At 33.6% G+C, this 19,283-nt stretch overlaps 5 protein-coding genes, 1 long non-coding RNA gene and 1 pseudogene across 8 annotated transcripts; 4 read left to right on the plus strand and 3 right to left on the minus strand.

Moving 5' to 3' along the window:
* Positions 1–474: 474 nt before the first annotated feature.
* LOC105630803 (protein NRT1/ PTR FAMILY 8.1) lies at positions 475–3,327 on the plus strand. Its single transcript, XM_089720969.1, has 4 exons — positions 475–613; positions 701–918; positions 1,319–1,872; positions 2,297–3,327. The coding sequence occupies exons 1-4, from the start codon at positions 508–510 to the stop codon at positions 3,129–3,131; spliced, it is 1,713 nt and encodes a 570-aa protein (XP_089577095.1). The 5' UTR covers positions 475–507; the 3' UTR covers positions 3,132–3,327.
* Positions 3,034–4,393, minus strand: LOC119370403 (18.5 kDa class I heat shock protein-like; annotated as a pseudogene). The gene is made up of 3 exons (XR_005177938.2): positions 3,498–4,393; positions 3,317–3,351; positions 3,034–3,170 (listed from the first exon to the last, which is right to left on the minus strand). The product of XR_005177938.2 is annotated as an 18.5 kDa class I heat shock protein-like (transcript).
* A 258-nt stretch (positions 4,394–4,651) lies between these two features.
* On the plus strand, positions 4,652–8,423 carry LOC105630829 (protein NRT1/ PTR FAMILY 8.1). Of its 2 annotated transcripts, none has more exons than XM_089720971.1 (5): positions 4,652–4,783; positions 5,582–5,763; positions 5,851–6,068; positions 6,468–7,021; positions 7,444–8,423. In XM_089720971.1, exons 2-5 carry the CDS (start codon positions 5,658–5,660, stop codon positions 8,276–8,278), a joined length of 1,713 nt encoding a protein of 570 aa, XP_089577097.1. In that variant the 5' UTR covers positions 4,652–4,783; positions 5,582–5,657; the 3' UTR covers positions 8,279–8,423. The 2 variants fall into 2 exon arrangements, with proteins under 2 accessions (XP_089577097.1, XP_089577096.1); XM_089720970.1 differs by lacking the exon at positions 4,652–4,783 and adding an exon at positions 5,204–5,352.
* Positions 8,424–8,696: 273 nt separating this feature from the next.
* Positions 8,697–9,254, minus strand: HSP-2 (17.3 kDa class I heat shock protein-like; the record flags this gene model as incomplete). Its single annotated transcript, NM_001308758.1, is given in 1 exon segment — positions 8,697–9,254. A coding segment is annotated over 1 exon segment (474 nt). The 5' UTR covers positions 9,249–9,254.
* Positions 9,255–10,331: 1,077 nt separating this feature from the next.
* Positions 10,332–11,248, plus strand: LOC105630866 (homeobox prospero protein). Its single transcript, XM_012212855.4, has 2 exons — positions 10,332–10,527; positions 10,640–11,248. Exons 1-2 carry the CDS (start codon positions 10,494–10,496, stop codon positions 11,092–11,094), a joined length of 489 nt encoding a protein of 162 aa, XP_012068245.1. The 5' UTR covers positions 10,332–10,493; the 3' UTR covers positions 11,095–11,248.
* Positions 11,249–12,771: 1,523 nt separating this feature from the next.
* Positions 12,772–13,965, plus strand: LOC149495948 (uncharacterized). The gene is made up of 2 exons (XR_016321051.1): positions 12,772–13,250; positions 13,349–13,965. It is a non-coding gene; the product is annotated as an uncharacterized LOC149495948 (long non-coding RNA).
* A 68-nt stretch (positions 13,966–14,033) lies between these two features.
* On the minus strand, positions 14,034–16,100 carry LOC105630876 (protein OCTOPUS). The gene has a single exon (XM_012212867.4). It carries the CDS (start codon positions 15,953–15,955, stop codon positions 14,213–14,215), a length of 1,743 nt encoding a protein of 580 aa, XP_012068257.1. The 5' UTR covers positions 15,956–16,100; the 3' UTR covers positions 14,034–14,212.
* Between the last annotated feature and the right edge of the window lie 3,183 nt (positions 16,101–19,283).

Consider the following 19,283-nt stretch of genomic DNA (forward strand, 5'->3'; position numbering starts at 1 on the left):
TGTATACCTCTTTTTCCACATTATAGATCAGTCAAACAAAAAGTGGGTTATATGGGTACAGTTTATATGTGGCAGTGAGCCTCTTGAGTTTTGAGTGGTGATCAATATCAGGAAATTTAGTACTTTTGTCTTAATTTTGCTTCTCTTTCTCATTAGTCAAACTGCTTCCTTGGATCATTGCTTGAATTTATCAGGCATGAGGTTTGAATGCTTATTTATTGTATGTCCTAATATATTTCATATATATTACTTATAGCAGAAAGGATAATTTCTGACTTTTCATGTCGAATTTTGGCAAGAAATGGTCAGTTCTTGCCTAAATTTCTTTAAAAGGAGGAGAAAGAAAATTAGGGTTCAAAGTTTATAAATTCCTTGTCTAGCATTTGCTGCAGATCTAATTTAATAAAGCTATTGGTACTTGTTTAATGCAGCTATAAGAACTTCACAAATTCTGCGGAGTAGCCAGTTCCAAAGAATAAGCAAAGAAGAGAACATTTGTAAGAAGTCATGGCAGAAGAGGATATATATACAAAAGATGGGACAGTGGATTACCGTGGGAATCCTGCTAATAAAAAGGAAACTGGAACATGGAGAGCCTGCCCCTTCATAATAGGTACTGGTGAACTCCATCTGATACATGCAGTGAAATATGTTCATAAAAAGAGAAATGCTTATCAGTTTTATATATTTTTATTAACAGGAAATGAATGTTGTGAAAGATTAGCCTATTATGGGATGAGCTCCAATTTGGTTCTTTATTTCAAGAACATATTAAATCAGGACAGTGCTACTGCTACTAAAAATAACTCTGATTGGAGTGGAACATGCTATACCACACCGTTGATCGGAGCATTTTTGGCTGATGCTTTTCTAGGAAGATATCGGACTATTGCAATTTTCATGAGCATTTATGTCATTGTAAGTTCTACTAATGTTTTTGCCTTGTATTTGTAGATTTCAACTTATAGAAGATTTAAGCATTTGAAACCCAATAAGGGATTTGCATTGCATTTACTTTTTGATACGCTGTTTTGTTTAATGTTATAATCATATAAATCACAATTAGGCCGCGAATGAACCAAGCTGAGTTCTGGTCAGCTCGAGCTTGGCTCATGTATTAAACAAGCCTTAAAATCAAGCATAAGAGGTTAGATATTGCATAAGAAAGAAATCATACTTCTGTTGCTTACCTCTGAGGAGCAAAATTTATTCTTAAAGTACAATGCTCAAGCATGCCTCAAACATCATAGCTTCTGTGTTCTCCACATTATTTTCAACACTTCAAGGCATATAACACAATACGCTTTGCTATCCACAGGGGATGACGCTTTTAGCTCTGTCAGCATCAGTCCCAGGTCTAAAGCCAAAATGTTATTCAAAAAATGACTGTGATCCGACTGATGGACAAAGTGCAGCATGCTTTGTAGCACTTTACCTGATAGCACTAGGCACTGGAGGGATTAAGCCTTGTGTGTCATCATATGGAGCAGATCAGTTTGATGATACAGATGAGGTTGAGAAGAAGCACAAAGGCTCTTTCTTCAACTGGTTCTACTTCTCAATTAATGTCGGAGCTCTTATTGCTTCTTCCGTGCTTGTTTATGTACAAGACAACTGGAGTTGGGGATGGGGTTTTGGCATTCCTGCAATAGCCATGTTAATTGCTCTTACAAGCTTCTATTTAGGTACTAGATTGTATAGAAACCAAAAACCAGGAGGCAGCCCTCTTACACGTCTCTTCCAGGTGATAGTGGCATCCATTAGGAAATACAAAGTAAAAGTGCCTGCTGATAAGTCTCTGTTACATGAGACAGCAGATGCTGAATCCAACATCAAAGGGAGCCGCAAGGTTGAGCACACCAAAGATTTCAGGTTAGTGTTTGAACAATTACAATCTGCAAGAATTCAAAGGAAACCTAGAATGCCTTTTTTTGTGGATTAACACTCAGTGCTTGAGTTTCGACCTAATCACTAGTTAGGATCTCCATTTTCAAAGTCAAATTAACTTATCCCAATAATTTCATTCATCAACTACTTGGTTCTCCACTTAAATTTCCTGTTGGTCAAACTCAGGGACAAAAGGCAACTGAAAGATTTTAATTAGAGTGAATTCCTATATAATCTTGAGGTAAGGCAAAATTCAATGGTCAAGTATCAATGACTAATCTATTGAAAGGATTAAATAGTTAAATCAATGACTAACCTCATGCACTGTACATGTCCTTTTATTTGAGCTTCAGTGATCAAACTCAAAAAATTTAGTTTCTTACTTGCGGTGGTAATCTTGCTGTTTCAGTTTCTTTGACAAGGCAGCAGTGGAAACCGAAAAAGATAATGTAAAAGAATCAGTAGACCCATGGAGACTTTCCACAGTAACTCAAGTTGAGGAGTTAAAATCAATCATTCGGTTGCTTCCTATATGGGCTACTGGTATAATCTTCGCTGCAGTGTACAGCCAAATGAGCAACTTATTTGTATTGCAAGGAGATCAGATGAATAAATATGTTGGCAATTCCAGTTTCAAGATCCCATCTGCGTCTCTTTCTGTTTTCGACACCCTTAGCGTCATTTTCTGGGTTCCAATCTATGACAGAATCATTGTTCCAGTAGCAAGAAAATTCACAGGCCATAAAACTGGCTTGACTCAACTACAAAGAATGGGAATTGGCCTTGTGATATCAGTATTTGCAATGGTATCTGCTGCAGTACTAGAAATGATAAGACTCGCAATGGTTGAAAGACACAATATTTATGAAGTTAAAGAAGTACCCATATCAGTATTCTGGCAAGTTCCACAATATTTCCTTATAGGATGTGCAGAAGTATTCACATTCATCGGACAATTAGAATTCTTCTACCAAGAAGCGCCAGATGCAATGAGAAGCTTATGTTCTGCTTTGTCTCTTACCACAGTCGCACTTGGTAATTATTTAAGCTCTCTTCTCGTAACTATTACCATGAGCATTACTGCAAAGAATGGAAAACCAGGGTGGATACCAGACAATTTAAATTATGGTCACGTTGATTACTTCTTCTGGGTATTGGCAATACTAAGTGTGCTAAATTTAGTGGCTTTTCTTTTGATATCAAAGTGGTATACATACAAGATTCCTGTGGGAACTCTTCGTTGATCATCATCTCTTGGATTTGCTGTTGTGTCGTTGAAAATACTGTAAAAAAACATATCATAGAAAATATATCATGTTAGTGATTAAGAATGTATTTCTTTTACCAGAAATGGGTAAAATATAATTAAAAATTTACAACAAAGACAACAGTCTATTGTGTGTGTTTTCCCCAACCAACAAATCTTTACCTTTTCTTGGATTTGCTGTTGTGTCGTTGAAAAAACTGTAAAAAAACATATCATAGAAAATATATCATGTTAGTGATGAAGATTGTATTTCTTTTACCAGAAATGGGTAAAATATAATTAAAAATTTACAACAAAGACAACAGTCTATTGTGTGTGTTTTCCCCAACCAACAAATCTTTACCTTTTCTTTTCTTCCTTCTGGTGCTTTTGTTTTGAATTTAATGATTTGATGGAATCAGCAGATTATGCACTTAGACCTTAGATCAGTAATATCAAAATTATACAGCTAAAATTTACTTCATCAAGCAACAAAGGAGAAAAGATAATCAGGAATTATTATATATTATATTATTAAAATGAAACATGAATACTAAACATTCTTTCGGTACATACTTTCTCACACGCATATCATTATATATATATATTGAGATAACATCATTATAAGCTGAAACTTAACCAGAGATCTCAATAGCCTTAACATCAGGTTTCTTGACTTCCTCTTTAGGAACAGTGACAGTAAGTACTCCGTTTTCCATTGAAGCCTTTACTTGATCCATCTTTGCATTCTCCGGCAGCCTGAAACTCCTCAAGAACTTGCCACTGCTACGTTCCACGCGATGCCACGTGTCGTTCTTCTCTTCCTTCTCCACATTTCTCTCCCCGCTGATTTGAAGCACTCTGTCATCTTCAATTTCTACTTTCACTTCCTCTTTTTTGAGCCCAGGAAGATCAGCCTTGAATACATGAGCCTCTGTGTCTCTCTCCAGTCAACGCGAGTGTTAATAAAAGCAGAATTTTCACGAGAAACGAGGGAAGAAGATGAAGTGAAAGAAAAGTCTATGAATGGATCCCAAACGTCCAGAGCAGAGAATGGATCGAAGATGTTGCTTCGTGAGTTACCGAAAAAGCTTGGAATCAATGCCATTTTTCGATCTGAGAGCCTTAGGTTTTGGTCTATCGTAGCGAGAGTAGCTTCGTCTTGTTTCTAGTTTTTCGATGATGTGATGGAGGGGAATGGATTGGGTACCTTACATAAAATTTTCATAATATAATCTTAATGGAACTGCAGATCCTTTAAATATGTATAAGACGACAAAGGAACTGCAGATCCTTTAAATTTAAAATATTCTTAACGGAACTAACAGAAGGAGTACTAATATAATCTTCCAACGTAATAAACTTGTAAAACTAGTAAACCGCTGCTTACGTGGTTTTCAATGGATGTTTAAATTCACTGATTTCGTTGATTTGACACTCAATAATTTATTTAATTTACAATAAACAACAGGAGCAAGCAACTCACTGTTAGCTGTGCCCAGACCATCCACATATATAGCAACAACGGTTGGCTATGGTGAAACAAAGGAGAACCCATTGAACCCAACGTCACTGTTGTGGAAACCAATGAAGAAAACCCTTTATTTAGTTCTTGGCATTTGAACTACACACAAGATAGAGTAAGTAATGGTAAGAATCTTCTTTCCTTTCTAATTGAGTTCCCATTTTAATTATATTTCTGCAAATCTTGAACTAATTTGCATTTCTTGACTCGCCCAACAGAGTACATCACCAATCTGCTTTTCTAGTGGAAAAGTTTGAACTTTCAAGAACTTGCTAATTTTGAAACAATAAGAATAGTTGCACTCCTTGAGAAAAGAAGTCCTTTTACGGCTCTATCTCAGATATGAATCTTGAAATGACTTCAATATTATGGAACTAAAGCTCATTAGCAACGGCTAGCCCTATTTCCAGCAAGCCAAACTGTCATTTCCTGGCTCCCATATGTCACTATAAGATACTAGTCAAACCCACAAAAATCCAACCTCGGTATCTGTTGTATACCTCTTTTTCCACATTATAGATCAGTCAAACAAAAAGTGGGTTATATGGGTACAGTTTATACGTGGCAGTGAGCCTCTTGAGTTTTGAGTGGTGATCAATATCAGGAAATTTAGTACTTTTGTCTTAATTTTGCTTCTCTTTCTCATTAGCCAAACTGCTTCCTTGGATCATTGCTTCAATTTATCACGCATGAGGTTTGAATACTTATTTATTGCATGTCCTAATATATTTCATATATATTACTTATAGCGGAAAGGATAATTTCTGACTTTTCATGTCGAATTTTGGCAAGAAATGATCAGTTCTTGCCTAAATTTCTTAAAAGGAGGAGAAAGAAAATTAGGGTTCAAAGTTTATAAATTTCTTGTCTAGCATTTGCTGCAGATCTAATTTGATAAAGCTATTGTTACTTGTTTAATGCAGCTATAAGAACTTCACAAATTCTGCAGAGTAGCCAGTTCCAAAGAATAGGCAAAGAAGAGAACATTTGTAAGAAGTCATGGCAGAAGAGGATATATATACAAAAGATGGGACAGTGGATTACCGTGGGAATCCTGCTAATAAAAAGGAAACTGGAACATGGAGAGCCTGCCCCTTCATAATAGGTACTGGTGAACTCCATCTGACACATGCAGTGAAATATGTTCATAAAAAGAGAAATGCTTATCAGTTTTTTATATTTTTATTAACAGGAAATGAATGTTGTGAAAGATTAGCCTATTATGGGATGAGCTCCAATTTGGTTCTTTATTTCAAGAACATATTAAATCAGGACAGTGCTACTGCCACTAAAAATAACTCTGATTGGAGTGGAACATGCTATACCACACCGCTGATCGGAGCATTTTTGGCTGATGCTTTTCTAGGAAGATATCGGACTATTGCAATTTTCATGAGTATTTATGTCATTGTAAGTTTCACTAATGTTTTTTGCCTTGTATTTGTAGATTTCAACTTATAGAAGATTAAGCATTTGAAACCCAAAAGGGATTTGCATTGCATTTACTTTTTGATACGCTGTTTTGTTTAATGTTATAATCATATAAATCACAATTAGGCCGCGAATGAACCAAGCTGAGTTCTGGTCAGCTCGAGCTTGGCTCATGTATTAAACAAGCCTTAAAATCAAGCATAAGAGGTTAGATATTGCATAAGAAAGAAATCATACTTCTGTTGCTTACCTCTGAGGAGCAAAATTTATTCTTAAAGTACAATGCTCAAGCATGCCTCAAACATCATAGTTTCTGTGTTCTCCACATCATTTTCAACACTTCAAGGCATATAACACAATACCCTTTGCTATCCACAGGGGATGACGCTTTTAGCTCTGTCAGCATCAGTCCCAGGTCTAAAGCCAAAATGTTATTCAAAAAATGACTGTGATCCGACTGATGGACAAAGTGCAGCATGCTTTGTAGCACTTTACCTGATAGCACTAGGCACTGGAGGGATTAAGCCTTGTGTGTCGTCATATGGAGCAGATCAGTTTGATGATACAGATGAGGTTGAGAAGAAGCACAAAGGCTCTTTCTTCAACTGGTTCTACTTCTCAATTAACGTTGGAGCTCTTATTGCTTCTTCCGTGCTTGTTTATGTACAAGAGAACTGGAGTTGGGGATGGGGTTTTGGCATTCCTGCAATAGCCATGTTAATTGCTCTTACAAGCTTCTATTTAGGTACTAGATATTATAGAAACCAAAAACCAGGAGGCAGCCCTCTTACACGTCTCTTCCAGGTGATAGTGGCATCCATTAGGAAATACAAAGTAAAAGTGCCTGCTGATAAGTCTCTGTTACATGAGACAGCAGATGCTGAATCCAACATCAAAGGGAGCCGCAAGGTTGAGCACACCAAAGATTTCAGGTTAGTGTTTGAACAATTACAATCTGCAAGAATTCAAAGGAAACCAAGAATGCCTTTTTTTGTGGATAACATTCAGTGCTTGAGTTTCGACCTAATCACTAGTTAGGATCACCATTTTCAAAGTCAAATTAACTTATCCCAATAATTTCATTCATCAACTACTTGGTTCTCCACTTAAATTTCCTGTTGGTCAAACTCAAGGACAAAAGGCAACTGAAAGATTTTAATTAGAGTGAATTCCTATATAATCTTGAGGTAAGGCAAAATTCAATGGTCAAGTATCAATGACTAATCTATTGAAAGGATTAAATAGTTAAATCAATGACTAACCTCATGCACTGTACATGTCCTTTTATTTGAGCTTCAGTGATCAAACTCAAAAATTTAGTTTCTTACTTGCGGTGGTAATCTTGCTGTTTCAGTTTCTTTGACAAGGCAGCAGTGGAAACCGAAAAAGATAATGTAAAAGAATCAGTAGACCCATGGAGACTTTCCACAGTAACTCAAGTTGAGGAGTTAAAATCAATCATTCGGTTGCTTCCTATATGGGCTACTGGTATAATCTTCGCTGCAGTGTACAGCCAAATGAGCAACTTATTTGTATTGCAAGGAGATCAGATGAATAAATATGTTGGCAATTCCAGTTTCAAGATCCCATCTGCGTCTCTTTCTGTTTTCGACCCCCTTAGCGTCATTTTCTGGGTTCCAATCTATGACAGAATCATTGTTCCAGTAGCAAGAAAATTCACAGGCCATAAAACTGGCTTGACTCAACTACAAAGAATGGGAATTGGCCTTGTGATATCAGTATTTGCAATGGTATCTGCTGCAGTACTAGAAATGATAAGACTCGCAATGGTTGAAAGACACAATATTTATGAAGTTAAAGAAGTACCCATATCAGTATTCTGGCAAGTTCCACAATATTTCCTTATAGGATGTGCAGAAGTATTCACATTCATCGGACAATTAGAATTCTTCTACCAAGAAGCGCCAGATGCAATGAGGAGCTTATGTTCTGCTTTGTCTCTTACCACAGTCGCACTTGGTAATTACTTGAGCTCTCTTCTCGTAACTATTACCATGAGCATTACTGCAAAGAATGGAAAACCAGGGTGGATACCAGACAATTTAAATTATGGTCACGTTGATTACTTCTTCTGGGTATGGGCAATACTAAGTGTGCTAAATTTAGTGGCTTTTCTTTTGATATCAAAGTGGTATACATACAAGATTCCTGTGGGAACTCTTCGTTGATCATCATCTCTTGGATTTGCTGTTGTGTCGTTGAAAAAACTGTGAAAAAACATATCATAGAAAATATATCATGTTAGTGATGAAGATTGTATTTCTTTTACCAGAAATGGGTAAAATATAATTAAAAATTTTACAACAAAGACAACGGTCTATTGTGTGTGTTTTCCCCAACCAACAAATCTTTCCCTTTTCTTTTCTTCCTTCTGGTGCTTTTGTTTTGAATTTAATGATTTGATGGAATCAGCGGATTATGCACTTAAGACCTTAGATCAGTAATATCAAAATTATACAGCTAAAATTTACTTCATCAAGCAACAAAGGAGAAAAGATAATCAGGAATTATTATATTTTACATTATTAAAATGAAACAGTAATAATAAACATTCTTTCAGTACATACTTTCTCACACACATATCATTATATATATATATATATATATATATATATATATATATATATATATATATATTGAGATAACATCATTATAAGCTGAAACTTAACCAGAGATCTCAATAGCCTTAACATCAGGTTTCTTGACTTCCTCTTTAGGAACAGTGACAGTAAGTACTCCGTTTTCCATTGAAGCCTTTACTTGATCCATCTTTGCATTCTCCGGCAGCCTGAACCTCCTCATGAACTTGCCACTGCTACGCTCCACGCGATGCCACGTGTCGTTCTTGTCTTCCTTCTCCACATTTCTCTCCCCGCTGATTTGAAGCACTCTGTCATCTTCAATTTCTACTTTCACTTCCTCTTTTTTGAGCCCAGGGAGATCAGCCTTGAATATATGAGCCTCTGGTGTCTCTCTCCAGTCAATGCGAGTGTTAATAAAAGCAGAATTTTCACGAGAGACGAGGGAAGAAGATGAAGGGAAAGAAAAGTCTCTGAATGGATCCCAAACGTCGAGAGCAGAGAAAGGATCGAAGATGTTGCTTCGTGAGTTACCGAAAAAGCTTGGAATCAATGCCATTTTTCGATCTGAAAGCCTTAGATTTGGTCGATCGTAGCGAGAGTAGCTTCGTCGTGTTTCTAGTTTTTCGATGATGTGATGGAGGGGAATAGATTGGGTATTTATAGGAAGCAGGGGAGATATGTGGTCCTTTCTGGAGCAATCTTATGACGAGCTTTCTGGTGATTTCTTGGAGCTTGGAGATTTTACGGGGAAGCCTCTGGAGTGCCCTGGACTTGCATATGGGCTTTTCTTTTATTGGGCTTTTTGGACTAATTTTCACTTTTGAGGATTGGATTAAACAGATTCAGATGATTGGGGACGAGTTGAAATAGTAGTTTTCCTATCCGAGTCGGGGTCGGGTTCTAGGGTCCCAACCATCCTCATTTAATTAGGACCTTAATGATATTATAATTATACATTTTTAATCATAACAAGCATTATCATTGTTTTTAATATAGATGTCATATTTTTTCTTTAAAAAATGGATTTTTTTTTAATTTTTTTATGCAATTAAAGGATAAATTATACAAAAAGTTGATTTTTGAGCAAATTGTACATTATTTTTAAATTGTTTTCAAATTCAAGTGGTAAATTTATCCTTATCCCTAGTCTTTTTAAGTCAAAATAGGATTTTATAAATTTTACTTATTTTTATTTTTTTCTAAAAATTAAAGTATTATTTTTAGCATTAAATTGGTTCAAATATTAAAGTATAATTATAATTGGATTTATGACGAATATATGGGATAAAAAAAAATTTTACATACATTTAAATATTTTATTTATTAAATAGATTTAAATTTAGATTTTACCCATTTTAAGTGGATACTCAATTCGTTGTTGATACTGAATTTGAAATGAAAAAAAAAATGGAGAATAGAAAATAGCGATTCAATTTTATTTTTAAGGAAAATTAGGCATTCAGGAATCAGATTTTTTGATTGAATGTAAAACTATAATAAAAATAATATAAATTTTTTTATTAATTAGGTAAGAAGTTTTATTTAAAAGAGTATTGTTAAAATTTTAAAAAACGTGGAAAATATCAAAGTGATGTCGTTTCGACCATTAAAATGTGTTGTGTGTGGACTTGGAGAAGGTTAATATGGAAGGCTGCACTTAAGTTTTTCCATACAACAATCCAAGGGTTCCAAAAAATCTGGAACAGAGTCCGCGGAATCTGTTTCTTTTCAAAGTTGAAAGCTGAAGCCATTAATCGAATATAGAATTTTCCTCAAAGAATTCAGCAGCGCAGCCAAAGAAATGGTTCGTAAACGTTTTCAAGAAGCCAAAACAGGTGATGTAAATTTTGTTTTTCTTTGTTTTAATAACTTAGCTGCACTCCAACTGTTTGATAAAGAGCTTGAAAGAAGAATGATAATAGAAATTATGATAAATCGATGTTTCAGGCTTCGAATATCTAAAATCAGTGAATTACGACAAGTATCTAAGGAAAGTAGGATTAGGAAAAGAAGATTGGTATTTCTGGAAGCAAGTAGGAAAGGCACTGCTCTGCACCTACACACTATTTGGCGCTGCTTGGCTCTACAACGAAACTTCCCCGCTTGGTTGGTGGACATTGAAGCCAAAGCCAAAGGAGGAGAGAGAACTAGCTCACTTGTATGAAAGGCGAGAGTTTCCATACCCAGGCGACACAGAAGCAATGGAAGAGTTTGTTGCAAAAGGAGGAATGATTGGAACAACAATTGGGCCTAAAGGGGTTGTAGAAACGGATAAAGATACGTATAACTATCAGAAAGAATTGCAAAGCAAGAAGTTTGAACAAGAAGCACAAAAGCTGTGGATAAGGATGAGAAATGAGGTGATACAAGAGCTTCAAGAAAAAGGGTATGATGTTGAGTGACAATATCTGAATGTCTAATGATGTTTGTTTGTATGTTTGTTTGATGATGAGATTGTGATATAATTGTGTCATATTGTTTGGCATGATTTCTTAGTATCATGCTTCAAATGGAAAAGGAAGACAATAATGTTTTATGGCATGCATGGTTTGATCATTATTATTTTTATAATTAACTTTATAATAGAAGATTTCGTTTGTCATGCATGGATAATGAGTAGCCATTAGAATTTTCTTTTTCTTTTCTATGGGGGTTAAGAATTTTGCAGCAAAAAAGTTTCAAGTTTCGAGCTTGCAATGTCCCAAGTTTAGCTTAATGGCACACACACTCTCACTACTTGACAATAGACTCGAAGTTGGAGTATGTTTTTCCTCCATTACTGTATTTCTTTTGGTATTGGACCAAGCCCGCTTTCTCCTTGTATTGGACCAAACACACTTTCTCCTTGTATTTTTAGGCAGGATTAATTTCACGTAAGCCAATTACTGTATGAGAAAGACCTAAATTACACGGACACCTTAACAACATACCCATGTTGGTATTGGACACCTTAACAACATGCAAAACATCTGAGATAGTTTCTGGACACTTTAAAGATATATTTGAAAATTTTATTAGAATTTTAGATAAATTCATTAACAAATATATTAAAATTGTTGTCTTAAATATATATTTGTTAATTGTTAATACTTAAAATACAAAGTTAAAAGATACATAAAAGAATGAAAAACTTTATCTTATAATTTACAATTGGTAATTTATACCTATTATTATTAAATCTAAGAACTAATTCACAATGTTGAATTGAAATCAGTAATTTACAAAGCTTTTATAAAAATAGAATGATAATATTATATTATATTAATAAACTAAAATGCGGAATATCGTTGGGAATTAATTTGATCTTTTTTAAAGATTTTCAATGATTATGTTAATTTTGAGAATTTTACTAATTATGTTGAAATAAAAAATTAAATATTTTTTTATTTTACGTCTATCACTTATTATAAATGATTGTTTACTTATTTAAATTATCAATAAATTATATTTATTTAATGTAGTATATCCTACCTTTTTCTCCTATTTTTATGTGGGACCATCTTCCCCTTCTATAAGCCAACTAGTGTAATATGTCAACCGGGAGCAGTAATTTTATTTATTATACTATGCTTGAATGGCATGCCATTTCCAAACAAAAATTTCACTACTGTTGATTTGCTGCATTCTTGATTTAATTCTGGCAGCAAGAACATTTAGAAAACTATCTATATTTGGCTAAACAATGAGAGTACTATCACACAAGATCAAGACTAAACTTTTTTACATATCTGCAAAGGACAAAACATTGTCTCTCCACAATCTGCATGTTCACCAATTACAAGTTACAATTTCACTATTGCTTTTTTCCAAGTTACAATTGTTGCCAAGCTTTTCAACCATGTAGATAAAAGTAGAGAAAAGACCTTGCAGTACTTGCTGGAGGGTATGGCAAATAAGCCTTTAATGCAATACTACCCATTTTAGGGCCCAAACAGAAGAAGATCGCAGAATTGGGGAATCCTAAGCCAAAAACTCCAACAGGATCACACCAATCAAGTTTGTCCAGTGAAAAAAATAATTCATCAGAAGCAATTATTGGTAACCTGTAACAAGTGCTTGGCTAGGATCTTTGGGTCCCCACTCCCACATTACAAAAGATAACAGTACTCTTCGGCAATGTCACAGTCTCACAGAAATACAACAGGATCTAAAGGACTAAAACCTTTGTTTCGTTGATTTTTACCACAAGTAAATTTCCTTGAAAACAAAATAGGGTGACTTTACCATCCAGTCTTTCATTCATTTAAAGTTACTAAAGTCATCTTCAAGCTCATGAGGCTTTGAGTTTGAAACTGTATAATAAACTAAAGAAAATTATGGATTTATCCTAAATCAGCTCCTCTGTGCTAACTACCTAAGAACTGATATGGTCAGATTGAAGTTTCCTTCTCTTCTTCTTTGCCTAGAGGGAAGTGAAGATTCAACATCTGTGACTAAAAGTAAGACTAAGACCTGTAGCAATCAACCTAGACACGTAGAAGTCAATGGCAATCCGAGTGAATCAAGAGCAACTTGCTTGTACTATTAAGTACCATAAACAATTCTCAAAGACAAGCAGGTATGTTGCATTTTAGCAGAGCAAGAGTGCATCTACTGAACATTACCCATCACCTAAAAGATCAAAAAATGATTTTTTTTTTTTTTTTTTTTTTCCAGTGGAGTGGTAAAGAGACTCACAAAAGCATTATTGAAAGAAGCATTTTCAAATATATGGACAGCTATTGCAACCATGAGAGATCAGAATCCAGCAGAGATGCAACAATACCATTTATTCATAGGAAAAAGCCAGGCCATCACTAGAAACTATTTCCACTAAATGTAAAAATCAATGAGACATTCTGGGTATCTGGGAAAGGCCAAGTCAAGGCAAAACAAAAAGCTTAGTCTTTTTCAATTCTGAGGGTGAAGCATTGCACTTTTGGGTCCTGCCTTTTTCTTTTGGGGCGGGAGCTATTGGCTCGGAAGAAACTAGATATGTTAGTTCGGCGGGCTCCCCTTTCAATGGCCGGTCTCGTTAAGATAAAATAAAGAACTGTATGGTTCTAATTTTTTTGAACAAGTGGGCATCAAGTTAGTATTCATCAACTCACCAATGATCCTGCACTACAATGGACTACGAAGATTAATTTCATTCAACCAGAAGCTAGCAATGGTTCTAGAAGCAAATTCAGATGCCATAACTACATCACTGAGATTACTGACTATTGGAATTTCCAGGAATATGTACAACAATAAGTTAATTGACAACAAAATTAGCAAATGCTTCAATTCAATATTGCATGGATTGCCAAAAGAATATGCCATCTATATTGCCTCTGTAAGCACCATTACTAAATTCAAATTGAGCAAAAACAAAAATTTTCTAATTATCATTGCTGACTTATTAGAAACATGTATTAAGCAGAGAGAAGAAGTGATAAATATGACGAGTTTTTATCTATAGAACAAGGAGAAACACATTAAGTTATGTCTTTACAACATCACATTTCACTGAGGAACAATTAACGCAGGTATGCACCTTTACAGAACATTCCTTGCCAAACAATGTGAGTTTTGTAGCCGACTCTTTCCAGATTTGCTTCTTCCATAACTTCTCAATGGAGTCAAGTAGAACCTTAACAGGCCATTATCCAGGTTGTTTGGAGAATACCTGGCACTCCTATTACGCTGCAGCACAAGGTCTTCTCTTCTCTTCATACCATTCTCTTTGGTCTCACCTGCACCACAGGCCATTTTGCTGGAATCCTTAGCACTAATAGTGTAACTCCTTATAAGCTTTTGGCTAACAGTGCCCTTTGCTTCGACATCGGCCACACCACTCAATTTCTGCCAAGACTCTGTCGCTGACCCATCAGCCACATTTCCACCAATACTCCTTTCCTCATCGCCGCATTTGCTCTCACTTCTCCTCTGCATCAAACCCCAAATATTCCACATGCTACGCCATGTCTGCAACTTCTTGAATTTCAAACCTTTTTTGCTAACTCCACCAACAACAGATTCCACATCCTTAGCATCAGTACTCTCTGCCTGATAATCTTTAAGTGAATACCAATTCGAATCCCTTAATTCTTTCTCTGTAACCAACAACTTAGCTCCATGGAATAACCCAACTGTTTCAGGAGATACCTTAGCATTTGATATTGATTTGAACTCATCATCACCTAATGTCAATCTCCTATTTGAACCAAGACGATCAAAGCTCCTCCTTCTCCTCCTATCAGAATAATAATCCCTAGTCTGTGCGTTGCCTCCAGGGCTACTCTCTCCTTCATTCTTCAAGTCCACATTATCTTTCACATTTCCAATTCCATTCGCAGGTAACTTCACATCCTCCACAACAGATACCAATGGTGCAAGACGCGGATAAGATTTACCAATCAAGTAACCATCCCAAGAAGCTCTAGGCTCATCAAAAGAATACCTTGCATCATCAACGGACAGCCTAGCTACATCAACTGATAGTCTTGGATCAGTATCGCAAGATCTCCTTCCAAATCCATACTCTCCAATCTCTGATTGGGTTTCTCTTAATCTTCTAATACTTGGCTTCTCAAATTCCATTGCAAAATTACCATCTCTACCACCACCACCGATAACAACACCATGTTTCTTTTCCTTCTTTTCTTTCTTCTGTTTTATCTGCCATTTAACTAATTTCTTTCTAAATATTGAAGCAGCATCCCAAAAGCTCCCTGCAATGTTTCTTAAATCTCTACCTCCATTTTTCTTTCTCTCCAATTCAAGATCTATAAACTCCTTCATTGTTTTAAACTCTCCATCCTCTTCAAACTCATCATCTAAATTTATTTCACTAGCATTCACATTTGTTACATTAACATCATCTGCAACCCTAACTTCAGCGCCATTTTCCTCCTCTTCTTTCAATTCACGTCCCAAATCCAAACCCAAACCCTTTGGCTTCCTATTCAAGCTATATTTTCTCTTATCATCAATATGGAACAGATCAGAGAGAGTGTTCCTTGACCTAACATCGCAAGACTTGCGGCGAGGCTCGGAGATGGTGGTGGTGCTGGTGGAGCTGGAGGATGCATTTGGATTTGAGCTACTGGAATAGGATTTACTACGGCGGAGCTCGTTGGCAAGATAGGTAATAGGGGTTTCTTGGTGTGTGTCGGGGTCAATGCCGGCGAGACGTTCCCGGAGGCAAGATGCGCAGAAACCAGTGATGGGTTTTGAGGGGTGGCGGTTGCAGGTGGAGTGGCGGTGGTGGTGGGGTTGAGATTGAGGTGGTAGAGTCATTGCTGCTATACTAAGCTCATCTCTGACACAAACAGAGAAAGAGGGAGATTGAAGAATGGGAAGAGAGAGTGGGTACTAAGCACTAACTATAGGCTATAGAGTAGTTTAGTAGTAATTAGTATCGTGGAGAAATGCAAGAGAAAACCCTGGATAAACCCCCATCTAAATTTGGCATTGTATTAATACAAAATTTTGATTTTTTTTTTTTTTTTTTTTTTTTTTGTTGGGTGAGCAACTTTAAAGAAAATCGAAAATCGAATCAAACTTAACCGAACTACTTTCGATTTTTAGTTTGTTTATTTGATTTTTTAATTCGATTTTGGTTTTAATCTTTTTTCTATAATTTCGATTTTCAATCTTTATATCGATAATTAAATCAAATTAATGTGTGTCAAACTGAACTGTTTGATTTGACTTATAAAAAAATCATTTTTGATTTCTGCTGCTCGATTCAGAATTGAACAACCCATTTGCACATCTCTAACTAGATTATTTGTCTCTCTTTTTTACTCCTCCCTTACCGTAATTTTTCTTTTTAATGATTGTAGGAGGAAAATTACTTTAAAAAATATTACTAAAAGAAAAAAACAATGCAAATATATTTGAATGCCATTATAAATTAATAATTTTTCATGAAAATACTACTTTTTCTCTAGAAAAACACAAACACAAAAGATGAAGTCAATTTAAATAACTAAATTAATTAATTTAGCAAAATAATAATTAAATCATTGGAAAATTTTTGTTAATTTTTTTAAATTAGTTTGCAATGTATAAATTGGAATTGTGGGGCTTTCTTTTGAAAAGAAAAATTAAATAAAGGCCAAATCTAGAAAGCAAAAATTCAAATTTGAAAATGGTTTCTTAAATAAAAGACAATAGAAGGTTTAATAGTTAAGAGATTGATTGATGATCCTAAAAGCAATGTTTCATCTCATTCTCATGTAACTTTATGAAACTTTACTTTTGCTTTGTTTGCTTACAACCTACAAAAGTTATTATTGAAGGATATGCATGAAAGAGTTAAAGAGGGATTAGAGTTAGATATTTCATGATTATATTATTCTTCAAAGAATTGCTTATCATCATGATATTGTCATTAGTCTCCTTCATTGTATTGATTAGCATTTAAATTTGAATTCATTACACTATTCATCAAGAAATTATTGTGTTTGATATTTTTTAAGATTTTATTTATTTTTTTAAAAAATAATTTATCTTTAAAAAATAATTTTTAAATAATTTCCTTTCTATTGTTTAGTTGTTTATTAAAAATTAGCTAAAAATATTTACTCTTAGAATTTTTTTTTTTTTTTTGAAAGGAATTTACTTTTATAGTTTATAAGGATATAACAATATCAAATTTATAACAATTTTATATTTTAAAAATTCATTTTTATATATGAGAAAAAATATATAAAAATGATGGATTATGATAGTCGTTTGTGATCGATGCTAGTAAATAGTGAACAGTGACTAATGATGGTAGCTATTACTAATTTAGTGAACGAATATGTAATCATAAGGTTATAATAAATTTAACATAATGTCTAAAAAATGTTTTTCTTTTTAAAAAATGAGAAGTCATTTTTCTTTAAAATTGCCTAATTTTTTTTTTTCCATTGACTAATTTTCTTGAATATAACAAACATCAGCAAATTCAAAAAATATTATCCAAATAAGTTATTTTTCGAAAGCTGTCTGATGAAATAGTAAATAACTAGTTAATCTCTTAAAATCCATTATAATTACAACTTCATTCCTTTTATTTTGGTAAATATATTTATTAGTCTCTAATATTGGTCTTGTTAAATTATTTAGTGTTGCCATTCAAAAAGTGTCATTTTAGAGGGTACTTAATGCTATATAGTATTGTTTGATTTTTCACTTATTATTTACTCCCTTGCTTACTGACAAAAATAATATTTTTTAACAAAAAAATTAAATAGTTTAATAGAGCTAATTTTAAGAAGTAATCAATTTATTTACCAAATAAAAGAGGAGAAAATTATAATTATAATTATAATTATAATTAAAACCTAATACATTAAATAATTATTTACATTTTTTACAATTATCAAGATAGTGATTTAATCACATTTCATATCTTTAAAAAGTAACAACAAGATTAAGATGAATAGAACTTGAGATGGAGCAATTGATGATGTGGAGATTTCATGAGTGAAAAAGCAAAAGGAATAGATGGACTGCTTTCACTCTCCTATCCTAACTTTTCATTGTTCAACTTGTGAAAGTAATGAGTATCACTTCAAGTACAAGTAAATGAAAATAAAGTTCAATACCAAACTTTATAAAATGTTTTCCCATACTTAGAATTAGGATTTTCCATACAAACATTTTATTGTTAATAAGTAGTTAGATCAAATGGAATTAGTGTAAATTGCTAAATTAAATAAATTAAAATTTTTAAAATGAAAATTGAATTGAACCGATTGAGTTAATTCAGTTCAGTTCAATTGATTTATTCTTTAACTATTTTCGAGCAAATTTAGACTTTTTTTTGAACTTAATAAAAATTGAACCAAATATATTAAAAGTTAAATCAAATTCAACCAAAATTTGGTTCATTCAATTTTGATGAATTTGTGCCCTATCCTAATTTTTTATTGATAAACAATAATTATTTTGCAATAAGTGAGTATAATTAATTTGACTTTGATTCAAATTTAAAATTTGAGATTTCTAAGTTTTGAAGGTTAAGTAGTACTATTATTGAATTATTTTATTTACTTTAATCCTAAACAATATCCTAAATTTTTTATTTTAATACATTAAACACTTTAACTTATAAAATTACACCTGTTAAACACTTCAATTTGCATAATTATTTTATTTAACACTTCAAAACTAGATCAATAGAAATATATTAAATAATTGAAAAATATGAAAAATTATTACTCAAAAAATCATATTAATATTTTACATGTAAAAGTCAAAAATTTTAAAAACTATTGATATTAATATGGAAATGTTATCAAAATTTGTATGTTCAAATGCATGATGGATCGTTCATCTAGTTCAGAGTATCACAGAATTAAAGTTATAAAGTTTAAGAGTGAATTTATGTAGTTGACTTTTAACTTTTATATAATTACCTTAAATTACACTTATAATGAGACAAAGGTATGAAAACTCCAATGCTTGATTTTGTATGGGCTGAATATATAAATTCACCCCTGAAATTTGTCATTTTAACTTTGTGGCACTCTTAATTTTTACTATGACAATCAAATATTTCAACTTACAAAATTACATTTATTAAACACTTTGATTTTTAAAATTATTTTATTAAATACTTCAACTTACA

The sequence above is a fragment of the Jatropha curcas genome, chromosome 5, assembly GCF_041381405.1.
Source record: "Jatropha curcas cultivar XTBG-Jc1 chromosome 5, XTBG_Jcur_1.0, whole genome shotgun sequence".
Classification (NCBI taxonomy): domain Eukaryota; kingdom Viridiplantae; phylum Streptophyta; class Magnoliopsida; order Malpighiales; family Euphorbiaceae; genus Jatropha; species Jatropha curcas.